The following is a 14,565-nucleotide window of genomic DNA, read 5'->3' as shown; positions in this document are numbered from 1 at the left end:
TTTATACATTTTGATATTTTAGATTTTTACAACTGTCAAATGTTAAATAGGTACAATGGATCAATTTCTCGCAGAGAGGAGTATCGGATATAGAAAAGTATCAAATTGAAAGCAGCGTCCAAGCGGAGCAGTTGGCGTGTCCATTCACTCAGCGAATAAAATGTGTGCGTGTATATATATTATCCACCGCGTGTAGTGATAAAGTTAAACAATGCTCGGCAAGTGACTCTCGACGCGCTCAATACACTCGGAATAAAGAATTATAAGGACGAGGTAACGGTCTGGAAAATAGAGTCGCTCTCGTTGCCCCCTTATTTAAAACAAAGGCACACACTCGTAACAGTTGCCACCCTATATTCGATACATTGGCGGGACAAAACACACAAAAAGCAACTCGCAGCATCGCGCCGGTCGCCGCCAGTCATATAGAATTCTGAATAACATTCTTGCTCCATTTACTAAATTGAAAATAGGGACTCTTCGTAAGTCACATTTTTCCATCAATAATTAATTAAACGTGCGCTTAAGAGCAATTTTAACTGCGTATTTCCTAATTTAAGCATTTAAAACGCTGTGACAGGGACCAATCCCAGTATCTTGTAGGATTGTAGCAAAGTTTGCGTGTTAGTCCAGAAAAGGACCAGCTCGTGCTACTGCCAGTCTTTTTAATGACTCGTGAAATTCAAATAACAACTCTTGATTTCAAATAAGGAGACAAGAGTGCTCATCGCTTTATTTAGCATTGCAAGCTTTAAAGCCGATTTTCTTAAAAAGCTAAATTTTTAGCTTTTTCCTCATTTTTAGATATATAGTATTTTAATAAAAGGTAAAAGACTTTTCGCATATTTTCTGTAAAATTGTTTTTTTATAGTTAGCTCCTGTGGTCCTGGTCCGAAGGGGTGTTGAGAACCAAGAGCAAAATATTTTACACCGCAGAAGTGTATTTTACTGCGCGCAAAGTGAACGGCACCCCCCAAGGCGTCGACAAGGACGCTTGATGAGTGCACATATAAAAAGGTCGAGCCAACTGATGACCCGCATGCCACCCATATAACGAAGTGTCTTTGCAGAACAATTTATAAAGCGATAGCAAAAAATAGCTCTTATTTGCTTCTAGAGCTTCAACCCCGAACGTGTGTTTTTAGTGATTTTCTCACAGCATTGTGGCTCCGATTCAAGTTTATTTCGATTGGCTGCTGTCAAAAATTGTTGCGAGGCGTGCTTTGTGGAAGAAATAGAAAATCTAATCCAATCTAACTTCTTTGGTAGATATTTTGCATAAAAATTGTAATCGATATTTACGGATCCACACTACTTTTTTGCAAACGTGTCTTATTAGGCCGCTTATAGTGCAGAGTTCTTCTCCTTGATGCTTTCAATGAGATAAGGTGCAAAAACGTAATAACACAATTGTTTGAATTATACGGGCAAATTGAGACAGACTTGAAAGTTTTTTCTCAAAATTTCATAATATAATACCTCAGTCTTGATTAACCTTTAGATGTAGAGTGTTGCACGCATATTTTGCGTTTAATAAACCATTAATAATAATAATACCTCAGTCAGGAATTCACGATCAAGTAAGTACAATATTAATGATTGAGAAATAAAGTACAAGGAAGATTTATTTTGTTTTTGATAATTTTATTCTGTTGCATTTGAAATCTACAGCTTTTTTTGCTCTTTTTATCCCTGTCCGAGGACCGGGAAGGGCGCGCACTGCACTAGCACGAATGCTGAAACCCGGGTCCCAATAACACCGCGAACGGATAACATGGGCGCACCAGGCCGCGCAGGGACACAGCCCACTCAAGGGCCACTTGCCTCTGCACCGAGGACTGCATTGAAATGCTAGACATTTGTCCCGTGAAGCCAAATCACGCATGCTGGAAGGGTGCAAATCAGCAAGTATAGCGAGTTGGCGCCGGTGCACCTCCCAGCCTGTTGAGCAGTTTGAGCATTTCGAGTCACTAAACTAGCCACTTTTTGCCATCTATGACATTGGGTAGCCAGTATTAGATCTCCGAACTGCTCAAATACCTCCCATTGCTTTGACACTCCTGAGAGTGCCTTGACAATGCGAGCCAACAGGCTTTACACAATTTACATACTTGCCAATTCTGCTATTGCCTTTATTACAAGTGATTGTAACAGTATGTTCGGGAGCACAAACTTCTACCCTTATAAATTGCGGATTTTAAAAGCATTTATAAGATTGTGTTACATAATTCTTAAGCATAAAGTTGCTAAATGTTTTTCTTTGGGCAAGGCACTGGTGCGTTCATTTTTATATCATTAAAGTTTGTCATGCTCTCATCGTGCCAATAGATCGAGACATTCAAAGTTTATTGCTGTTCATACGTTTATGCAACGTATTATGCAATTCAAAAATACCGATATTTTATGATTTATATAAATTAAAATATTATTTGAGTCGTCACATTAAAATAATGGAATTGCATATACTATGCAAATTATATTCGTCCTGGCCCCGGCAAAATTGCGTTAACTTTCAACAGCCAAACACGAATTTCCTTGTTGCAAGAAAAGGTCAACAATCAATTCGACAATGAAAATTTGGGTGTTGAACGTTGCGAAATTTTGCCGGGACCAGGACGATATGTACAAGTCATTACAAGAGAAACCCACACGAGTGCACTCGTTTCTTCCCGTCTTACGTCATCTATTATTGTCCCATATTCCAGCGGGGGTCAGACGCGTAGATATGGCGTCCAGTAGGGTATGTATGGCGCGAAAAAGCGGTCGCGCGAAACGCGAAAAGAATTTAGTTTTCGTCAATATTGTGATATAATTTGCATTAATCGTACTAATTGTGTCTTTTGGATCGTAAAAACAAACTCCTGACACTCATACGGAAATCCAAAGAGAGCCTCCCACATTCATACGCCATCTTGGATCTGCGCAGTGGGAACACATTTTATTGCACATCTGGACCCCCCGCCATATTCTTCTACGTTTTACTAAAAAATACTGCAATAAAAAAATCTCGATTTGTTAATTCATTGTAAAAAGCAACAGAGTATTCCTTCAGAACATGAAATCGCCATTGACAATCCCTATTGATAGAGGCTGACAATGTTAATTTTCAATTAAGGAGAATTTGTAGACCCGCGCATGTCTTGCAGGTCATAGGGCACTCCAACCATTGACCTGTAGAACGATTCGATGACATCCTCCACGGAGGTTGACCCAAACTTGTTGTGAAAGAACAGTTCTTCCGCGTGACGATCGAAAAATGTGAATGTTTCTTCCAGATCATGCAGCAGAGCTGAATGTCTGCTGTTGTTAGACCCAATCGAGCCAACCAACAAGAACAACAGCTTTTTGCACAGCAGATCCTTGGCAACCCTGATGGAATCCTTGTTACTCAGCGCGCTTTCTAATCAAACAAAGAGAAAAAAATTGGGTCAAAATTTTTACAATCTGCTTGCTATTGGTACACATTATATAAGTTATTGAAACTGATTTGAACCGCAAGTGAAACCAACAAAATCGGAGACATCAGCAAAGTCTCATTTGTCAGCACGAAAAATCCTCGACGCAAATTGGCTAACGCAAACACGATCCTTAGCGATTCATTATACATAGTGCGCTAAGACTACAGATGAGCCTTTAATTTGCTGCTATCTCCGATATTTCAATCACGAATTTCAATGATTTTTTTTGTTTTGTCCAAAAAATAATTTACTTAATTTCCTGAATTTCACAAACGCATAAATGTTTCTAGGCTAGTTGCAAAATATTAAATATAATTTACCGGCTGTGTTGAACAAGCTGAGCGCCTTATAGTAGGCAAACTCCAGGGGTGTCACGAGAAGATGTTGCTGATATTTCATTTGCATGAGATAGATATCAGTGGAAATTTTGGCTGCGTCGGACGATGGGTTGATGGAGGCGTGAAGGAAAGTCGAGACGATATCATGAAACGGCAGTTCTAACACGGACAGGGCGAACATGTTCTTCCAGCGGAGCTTGAGTAGCTGAAGCTGATCCGTGGGTGGGATCATAGTGAACTCAGTTTGGCGCAAGGCCCAGACCATGTTCTCGACCAGCAATCTTACGGCTGTGTCGCTCCTTATTCTGCTGATCCGGTTCGTGTAGTCTTGGTTCATGTACGTCTGAATCGCCAGGCTTAAGCCCATTTGCTGCATGATCGGCCGTGGGCTCTCAGCTGGCGACGACGCCGTCACCGACGGCTGGGGAGACAGTGAAGTGTGGCTGTGCTCCAACTGACGCCGACGCGTGTCCGAACGCGGTCCACGCTCGCTCTGCACGGCTGTTTACAAAATTGCGGCAGGAATTCAGTTTCAGGCGCGAATTCGAGTGGAAAAAATGAAGAAAAAAACAACGATTCAAAAATTGCCGATCGTCTATATAGTCAGCTTTTATGCGTATAAATGTAAGCTACCCGTTTTTCGAACGTGGATAAATTAAAATAAATGCTGATTGTAAGTAAAAATCGTATATGCCACAGAAATGATATTTAAAGTTTTGAGCTTTTGACTTTGCATGCCATTAAATAATGTAAATGACCGGAGTAAAATGCGAGAAGCGGTAAGCGGAAATTGCAATTTTGGTTGAAGAAGAAAAAACGAGAGAAAGCTAATTATAAAAATATGTACTCACAGTCCTTATTCATGCCGGCAGCAATACATTTGGCAAGCCTGCAAGACCTGCACTGGTTTCTATGTGTCTTGTCGACAAGACAGTTTCCCGGATTCTTCGCCTTGCATGGGTAAAGCCGATTTTGGCGAATGGACCTTTTGAAAAATCCAGCACACCTAAAATCAAAATAGTCAACTTTGATAAATTTCAATATTTGTTGGCAGAACATATTTGCTGCAAGGTGAAACACAAAAATGAATATTTCATAAAATTATGGCGTGAGAGCTAGATGCTGAGCAGTCAATCGAGCGGCGAGCGCCACAAAATATTTAAATAAAATATTTAATTTCGCAACATGGCCAAATTTTATCAAAGTTTACTTTTTGGCACTTATGTATTTTTAATTTTCTCATTACAACAGATGGTAACATAGCATACCCATCACAAGTGTAAATGCCGTAGTGTTTGCCTGAAGATTCGTCTCCGCAGGCCCTGCATTTGACGCCTTTCAAAATCCGACCTGAAACAATCACGATTAAACATTGTTAACATAATATGTATTATATGCAATCACAAAATAAGAAGGGGCTTAAACGCCTCCCACAAATGAGCATCTGAAGCCAGAGGAAACGCCTGCTTCCGGTTTCACTACTGCTCTTTAGCAGTCAATTGTGCAACCCCGTATGAAATAAGTCGTGACAGAAGGGCAAAAGAGCAGTTTCCTTCCTTTCCACTCTGATTTTATTCGTATAAAATGACCCCGAAATGAGCCGTTTAAGCCGAAAATTTTCCCATCGTGATAGTTTAGTGCAGCTAAATTGTATTTGAAATGATGCGCGGAATATCAGCGTGATCCGAACGGAAGCATATCACGCGTCATCTGGCCCGCTTCAAAAACTCGGCACGCTAATTACGCCGCGCAGGTAAAGCGCACTGGTCCGAGGCAGATGCGCGCGAGTCTGCGTGCACTATGGGAATTATTGCCACCGATAGATGCAACGTAATTAGCATTCCCACAGGCAGCAATCGAGTGACATATGGCCGCATCACAAAGAGTTGCATGGGAAAAATCAAGGATCAAATAAATAATGCAACATAATTCGAAAAATTGCTATACATTTATGCCAAGCTGTTTATTCTCACACACAATATCGCCCTCCTATATTTTATAGGAGGGCGATATATATATATTATAGTAACAGAATGAGAGCGACGCCGTGGTCAAGCGTTTGATGCACAAACAAAAAGTTATTTACTCCCCCAAGCTTGACGACCACACATTTATACAGCCAAGAAATGATAATAAAAGATCAAATAAATGAAAAGTCCTGGATGTCGGATTATCGGGGATGAAAAGCATTGCTGGTCATTTTCACTTTGAAACCCCATAGGCCTTTGTTAAGAAGGAACAAGCGCTGCATGTACATGTTGACATACACAATATAGATTAAATTGAACAGTGTTTCATTCTCAAGAACGTTTTGGGGCAGCAGAACCGAAATGAAAGAAAAACACACGAAGAAGGAGGTATTTTCCTCCGACCACACAACGTGTAAAAAATTAATATCACGCCGTATTAATTGTTCAGGAATGAGTTTGTGCATATTTTTTTAATAATTGGACTCCCCGAGACACGTGTACGCTTTGAAATAATTGATTGTTTGTGGCTTTGTGAATCGTTAAAACATTGGCTGTATAGATGTGTGTGTGTGTGTGTGTGTGTTTGTGTGCGCGAGCCGCACACTTAAATGGAAAGTTATCTATTTATGGCCACGACGGGCCATGTCGACGAATGACGCACGCTTTGATGCGGATTTGCGTACCTTTGTAATTTGAACTGATGTTCAAATCAATTTTTGTGAGTATATTCTGAATGTAATACTACTGTTAATTAAGGACGAATCAATAGGATGTTTAATGCTCGGATCGGATCTGTACGAAGATGAGATTAGCTCCATTGAAGATCGTCGATTGAAGACCAATTTGTATATTTGTTGAGTATGATTGTAAATGACTAACCATATGAACTGAAATTTATAATTTAATTGCCACACGTCATTTAGAATTAAATCTGTCGGTTTTTAATTGATTTTAATCAAAACAATCAGTTTATTACTCCTCTCGCCCCAAAGAAACTTCTATTCGTTGGATGGTAATAATTACATATGTGTTATAAAAATGGGTGTACTACAGTGTGATTCTTAACTTTTTAAAAATAAAAAAGAAATGAAGGCTTTGGTCCGATTTTCAATTATTAGATATTTACCAAAACATACTAAATTTTATTTTTCACGAATAAAATTATTGCGGAAACTTTTATTCATCAATTTAGAGAAGTTAGAGCAGATTTATAAACACAAAACAATTAAATATCAACAAATAAAAATTAATAAAAATTATTGATTAGCAAAAATAGTTACCACGACCATAAATATTTTCCAAGTAATACATAAGCCAGTTAAGTTTCAGAGAAAAATGGGAGTCGCAACAATTTAAAATTTTAAATAAAAGTTGCAGGGACCTATAAACACTGCTATTGATTGATTACTTTATTCGTAATGCTGTGCATTTAAAAAGAAACTGCTTTGACTGTAGAAGCAAAACTAGAAAATTTACAGTATTATCTTGGGATTTTCCCTCAATTTGTTTTTAACATCATCAATAATATAAACACCATTCTTGCCCTTTCTTATCGATGGAGCATAAATATGTGAATCATATACAGCATGCCTTTGTTGCAGATTGCGTTTTTCTTCAATTAAAAGGGTTTCCTTACATATACAAAACCATTATTCGTGTGCGAAAAAATGGATCATTTAATCTTTAATGAGTGTGCTGAAATTGGCATTCAAATTTAATACACAGATAATTTTGTAGACACTCAGATGACTCAGTAAATGAATACTTATAGCAGTGGAAAGGAAATACGCTCGGCGGGGAAGTGAAAATTATTTGTCCATCTGAGGTGATTTAAATAGCTGCAAATGGTTTGAACGGTAACAACTCTATGCAAAAGCAGTGAAATAAAGCCAAAGAACTGGCAATTTTAACAGGAGAAAAATCTTATGCTTTTCTTCGTAATTCCCTGTAATATTTTTCAAAAGAGGAAAATATTAAACCTACTTGATGTAGTTGGTGTTGTCCGTCTATTGACCTGGTTGTTGTGATTGTAGTCAGCGTTGTTCATGTTGTTCATTGCAGCCAAGATCAGGGTTCCGGCCTGTGTGAGAGCTGAGCCAAGGGTGCACTTCTGCTTGGAGATCCTGACGGACGCATCTAAAGATTGACACTAACTCGCAGAGGGTAATAATTGAAACCCTCGACTCCCTGTTAGTCGCAACTCACCCAGAGGGTTGGTCACGCTGATTCGCTGCGACTTGAAGCTCCGCCCCACTAAGGGAGGGGGTTCCTCTGCAGTTCGACTGCTTTTTTTAATCGCAGCGAGAAGGATGTTGCTTCCATCCCCGATGTAATCGATTTAACAGTCCGACAAAGATTAAAAATATTTTTGCATCGTTGGCTTTAGCAAGTTGTTCTTCCTGTTTATTGTTTTTTAACTATGCCAATTATTAACAATTGACCAGTTGCATAAACCCTTAGTGTTTGAAGCCGCCAACAGATGGCGCAACCACAGACTTTCTTAAAAAAATTTGTTTTAAGCGGTTATAAGGCATTTCCGCTGCGATTTCAGACTCAATCTAACTATTTTGCAATCTTCAATTAATTTGCTTCTTTTGACGTGCTGATAACCAAAATTGGTTCAGCCATTCGCCGTAGAAACGTTGGAAAAGATTTTTTATTTCAAAAAATAGTTTTTCACGATTCTGCGTGAATTTGTACATCAAAAACAGTTTTATAGTGCTGAAGAGTATTTTGATTGTGTACAGAAGTTGTAGCAACTTCAATTTTTCTTTTCTTTTTGAGTGAATGTAACCGAATGTTTGATTTGCAATTGGATGTATGTGGTTTATTGCATTATTGTGTTAAATTATGTACATGCCAAAAGACAAATAAATTATTATTATTGGCTGAACCGATTTCGGTTTTCAGCACGTCAAAAAAAGCAAATTAATTGAAGGATGCACAGTAGCTATAATTTTTCTATAAAAGACGATTTTCGCGATAGGATTAAGGGTAATTGTCAATTTTTACCGACTTTATTTGCCCATCCTGAATTTTACAGTATATGTTGTTAGAGGTTTTTCATAGGGTGTAACCTGAAAATTTGAGCAAAAAAATTCGGGGGTTTTTGTTGGGAAATCGCGATTTTTGAAAATTGAAAATTTCAGATAGTAAATCCGAAATATCAAGTTATCTTCGGTCCAGATTGGAATTTCGATGTGGTTTTTTCACCACCAGACGTAACCTTTTAAGTAGAACAAGTTTGCCATTGGCCAAAATTTTGTAGGTCAAGGTCTCAAATTTGCATGCAAAATGTTTGGTTAAAAATATCGCAAAATACGCTCCCTCGGATTTTTTTCATGAAAACGTAACAAATGTAGCCCTGAATGTGTAGAATCGAATGGTGAGGAAAAATCGATGGAGACTTCAATAGATCGCGAGATATTTTAAATTTAAGCGTCCGGTACGACCATCGGGCCGAAACCCGGATGGCCGACGCGTGGTCGCCGACAAGCGCGGAAACAAGCGAGAAACCCGAGATTTTTCCCATAGGCGAATTTAAAAAAAAATAAATAAAACCGTAAGAGGCATTTTCGAGGGTCTTTCAGGGGCAGCGGGGGGTGCGCGGGGGATGGGGGGTTGAAACTGGTGCCATCGTCTGCAGAATTTAACCCCGGATTTAATGAACACCGGTTTTGGCCCGCAGGTCCCATAGGAGCCGAGATATATAATTCGGAAGGTGCAAAAACGTGGTTTGGACAATAATTATTTTTTTTGAGGAGCCCCAGCAAAGTCCCACGACGTCCGACGGCCCGCCGCGACCTCTCATTCGAAAGAGGCTGCAATTAGCTTTAATTTGATGTGCAGTTTTGCCATCCTGCTCGAACCGCACGGAAGGTGGAAGCGCCGAAAGGGTAAAAAAGAGGCAAAAATCGAAGCTGCCATAAGGTTAACACGGCCCGAGACATGGAAAGCTAAAAATCCAAAAACCCCATCAAAAATCAATTTTGCCCATCCTAAGACTTCCCAGTGAGTTTTAGGCCCGTGCGACCTCTTCAGGGTCAACGGTGAACTTTGAAAGGTACAAAACGCGATTTTTCGATATTCGCGGCCCCCCCGCGGGGTCCCTATGGGCCCCAGCGCCCCCAAACTCGAGATTCGAGCAGGCGACGAGTGCACAAAGCCAACGGTGTGCAGAAAAGATTTTTCCGCCCCACAGCGAAAAAGTTATTAAGCGGGAAAATTTTGCCCATTTTCCATTCCGTACCTTTCGGCAGGCATATCTTCGGACCTGGGCAAAAATTGAAAAAAGCCCGTCAGAGTCGATGCGGAATTTAACTGCAAACATTTTAAGACCAAATTCGACCTGATCGGATGAAAAACCTGGGAGGAGTAGTCTTTGGCGCGCGGCGCGGAACGGTTCTTCGCCATTCGCCACCCATAAGCTTAACATGGGAATTTAGAATTCGGATTTCGGGTGGATAAAAATTATTTTCGGCCGCGATTGCTGCGCTATACTCTTCCGCCCGGCCAACAGTCCCTGCAAACCGATTTTGGCGGAAATCCGGCCCATAGGCGAATCACGGCGGCGCATTGAAAATCCGCGATTTGCCCAGCACGCAAATGGACAGGCTGAAAATACGCGCGGCGGCGCCGCGGAGCCGCCGCGCATTTAATCTCGAATTTGACCATCGGGCACACAAGACTGAGTGGTCTGAAACCGAATTTTGACCAGTCTAACTCTGCCCAAATTCATTTTATAGGCGATTTTCGGTTTTTGGTGTGCAAATCGCGTGCACGGCAGAAGGAGCGTGCGGTGCGGCACTGGGCCGCACAGATTTATTTTTGCCAAAATTCGAGTTTTCACCGCAGCAACGACCGCGACCCCTCATTCGAAAGCGACCGCCGAGCGCTTCAACCTGGCGTGCCCAAATGACCTTCCCCAGGGTCCCCCGACCTGAGACCCTTTCGCAGGCCGAATTTAATCGCGATTTCGGCGTTTTCCAGCAAGTTTGACGCTGCTTTGCGTCGACTAGCCGCACTTCGAACCAAAATCCTTCCCCAGGTCGCCCACCCTGAGCACTTTGACTGCGCGATTTTGCCGGCCGCAACGACTCATTTCGCTTCCTTCGTCGCATATAGAGTGCGTTTCCGGCGCCGCAGGCGCCGGCACGCCGCCGCCCGGCGGTCGCCGCCCGGCGGTCGCCGCCCGCGACCGCTATCGGGGGCGACTCCGAGTTGGCCCCCGCCCCCGAGTTAGCCGCCAACATCGGAGCTCAAGTGCGAAGCGCTTGTTATGTTGTATAATATCTCAGTTCCTGAACTGAGCTTGAAATTGATGAGCTATGATTGATAGTGAAAACTTTTGAGCTTTTGGTGAAAGTACTAAAAAGGCCAAAAAATTAAAAACAGGCACTTCCGTAAACAAGCGAATAATATATCAGAGGGAGGCAATTGCGCTGGAAACAAGTTTGCATGGTAATTCCTTGATTTCTCGTCATTCACGCATGTACAAACACAGCTGAAACGAAGAATATAATACGCTGTTTTAACCCCCCGGAGGCGTTGCTCTGGCTCTGCCTGGTATAAAAAATGCGTACATATAACACACAGAGCCGCAGCCATCAAAAGTTAAAAGTTGCATCAACGAACCAGCCAGCTTTTGTGTGCTTATAGATATCAGGCAGCGGGGGGAGGGTGGTGCAGTGCAAAAGGGAAGAAGCTCTCGCTACAGCTAATTGCCTTTGAAAAATTCGTCCAAGACATATGAGCGAGCAAGCAAGAAAGCGAAAAACTGCATGCGCGTCGGTAGATTTGAAAAAGCAAACGCCGCGCGGACAAAGACGCAGAAGGTATATGTATTATGTTCGTGTTCACTCACTTTTGGCAGCGATGAGAACGATTGAATAGCAGAGCGCATAAAAGCTCCCCGATGAACCTCCATGCCTGCGATTAAGTCCCCAAACCATAAACACACCTGGTGCACGTATCAGCCGCCTGAGTGAACCTGAAAACGCGGAATGGCCGACTTATATAGTGTATACGTGCCGCCTTTAGTAAATAAACCCCTAATGGCTTTAATATCAGACGTCAATTGGAATTTATCCTCCGAGTTTTTCGTTATTCAATTCCCCGCGCATGCATTTTTCGCATTAAAGTTTGATTGAAATTTAGAACTATTTTTCCCCAGTAAATGATGATGTTTTTGATAAAAGGATGACAATTTTCCAAAGAAAAGCTGAATTCACGACTGTTAGTTTTAAACCCTAATGAAATTAAAAATTGCTTCAACTTGAAAAGTAGTCGGATTTCAAAAACAAATTTGGTATCCACTCAGCGAAACGAATCGAGTGTATTTTATTATGATATATATTTCCTATAAATTCTGACAGAAAATTAGTGCGCTTTGCAGAAATACAACGAGATACGCTTGTGGTATAAGAGTTATAATTTTTCCAAGTTAGCTGTCATAAAATTATGATAAATACTAATTGTTTTATTTTGAGGTCACGGAGTTAATTGGATCTAAATTTTATATTTCATTATCTTTTTGGATTATATATGAAAAATCAAACTAGCATATGTTGGAATTTTAACCAATGAATGATTAAAATCGTCAACTTACTTTAAGATTGACATTTTGGCTAATAATATGATTGTGACAATTGATTTGATCAGTACAAGCATAATGCACATACTATTAATTAAAAATATATTGAGAATTCATCTCGACAACAATCTTCAAATCAGTTATCTGTATAACGCGTCGCGTATACAAATCCGTCTCGAGTTATGTTTTAGACATATATATATATATATATATATATATATATATATATATATATATATATATATATATATATATATATATATATAAATTTTGGAAAATCAATCGCGACCGAATTTAACCCGTGTCAAATGAGGCAAACCTTTTTGTGATTAGTCGAGCAGGACTAGGCGTCTTTTGTTCTTTCGCGTAGGCCCTACGCGGACGCAGTTTCTGCTTCGCATCAAAATTCTTCATTTTTCTTCTCAATTTGCCGGCCAAGGAAAGTTCTCCAGACTTCTTTACTCCACACAGACAGGGAGGCTCTCAGGCGAAATTGTCGCGGCCGCTGACACGAACGGGGATAAAACTTGGAAAATTCTTCAAGCTGGTGCGATGGTCGATTGTTACTCTTTGATTGTTGGTTGATGCTGATGACTTCAGTTGAAAATTCTTGCATTCTAACGGTTACTTGACTTGTTGCTCATCAGCATTGTTGCGATTTGAATTTTCGGTCTGGTTGTATGTACCCGAAAAATTCTTGAACTTGCGATTGGCAGTTTGAGAGTCCACTCTGTATAAAACGGTAATCGGTCTCCAATAAAAAATTCTTGGTGCTTGCGTTCGCCGGGTTTAAGGAAACCAGTGGGCATCCGAGCTTGCTGGTGTCCGGCGAATTCGCATCTTGAAATCTTGAAATGACTCGACTGGCTTGGCTGCGTTACTTGTCACATCGGGGTCACCAATTTGGGAGATACGAAGAGAGGGTTGAAATGATGAAAACCGATGAATTCAGATTGACGAATTTGGCTGATGTAATAGTTACAGTTGGAAATCCGATCGGATGCTTTATCAAATACCAGAACTGAAATGGTTTACAGTAAAATGAGTTACAAATTCGTTTTGTTTAACTGACGGTTGGACTCACCCCTTTGAATCGGGTTCTGCACAATTAAACGATTCACGTCAGCACCGTGTGGCTGACGGACGAAAACTGAATTCTTATTTTAAAATCATCTTTCTGCTGTTACACAATAATGCAAAATTACAATAATTCAAACCGCCGACAATTATTGGCTTCCAACAAAAAGCAGGACCGCGTTGTTGTACCGCTACAGATAATTAATTTATAACTAGATCAGTTAAATCAAAGCAGAAAAGCTTATTTTTGTATAAAGACTCGATATTTCGTGGGAGCCCAGCTGTAATTACAGCGCATCAGCGTCAAAAATGCCGACAAGTGCAAGAGCAAACAAATCAAATGTGAAATTAATGAAGCGCGCAACTGCGATGCCCGCAGCAGCTTGGTTCAGCAGTTGATAGATATAGCACACAAAACAATTTATTTATTTTCAGATGCTGCTGCTGTTGCTGGCTGCTTTGTATTAGAGCGAGAGAAAGAGAGATCTCGTCTTCTCGTCTTTCCTGCTGAAAAGTGGAGAGCCATCTTTTTTAAGAGGGCAAAATAGTGAATAGGCTGCCGTCAAAAACGCGGCACCAGCCAATGGCGCGGCTGCAGAGAGCAATTTATATATAAGAATCACGGTAGCGCGGCAATGAATGAGGCGCGGGTGGTTGCTGCGTGGGAATGGTTTCTTTTACCAGGGCTATGCTGGTGATTTATGACTATATTGAGAAACTGGAGAAGCTACAAACCCCCGCGCCAGTTCCTCGGCATTGTGCTCACAAAGGCAGCGTATATCCATCCGCCCTGATAAAGATTCGTGCGCGTACTCTCACAAAAACTAAAGAAGAGGCCTCCTGTGTGTGAATAAAGAGCCAGCCTGCGCAAGATAGCATCTCGAAAACTTTTGACGAGCAGACAGCAACAAGCTACCGTCTTCCTCCCATCGTCTCCGCGACATTTTGTCTGTTTATTTACCTTTCACGTTACAAGCGTTTTCACTCTATGAATGAGTCGCGGCCGTGTTCACTTCAAGCACGCAAATATTATTTATGGTAAATACCAGAAAACATAAAGATAGTCCGCATGGAATCGCTGGATGAGAGACGGAAAAAACAGCGGAAAGAGCAAAGAAGAAATAACCCAA

At 40.9% G+C, this 14,565-nt stretch overlaps 1 protein-coding gene across 1 annotated transcript; it reads right to left on the bottom strand.

The window, feature by feature from the left end:
• Window positions 1-1,676: 1,676 nt before the first annotated feature.
• LOC135942564 (protein tailless-like) lies at window positions 1,677-8,078 on the bottom strand. The gene is made up of 5 exons (XM_065488738.1): window positions 7,750-8,078; window positions 5,065-5,146; window positions 4,648-4,802; window positions 3,779-4,297; window positions 1,677-3,400 (listed from the first exon to the last, which is right to left on the bottom strand). The coding sequence occupies exons 1-5, from the start codon at window positions 7,820-7,822 to the stop codon at window positions 3,111-3,113; spliced, it is 1,119 nt and encodes a 372-aa protein (XP_065344810.1). The 5' UTR covers window positions 7,823-8,078; the 3' UTR covers window positions 1,677-3,110.
• Between the last annotated feature and the right edge of the window lie 6,487 nt (window positions 8,079-14,565).

This window comes from Cloeon dipterum, chromosome 1, assembly GCF_949628265.1.
Source record: "Cloeon dipterum chromosome 1, ieCloDipt1.1, whole genome shotgun sequence".
In the NCBI taxonomy this organism is placed as follows: Eukaryota; Metazoa; Arthropoda; class Insecta; order Ephemeroptera; family Baetidae; genus Cloeon; species Cloeon dipterum.
Note: the sequence above shows the minus strand (reverse complement) of the source record. Positions and strands in the feature narration are given on the sequence as shown.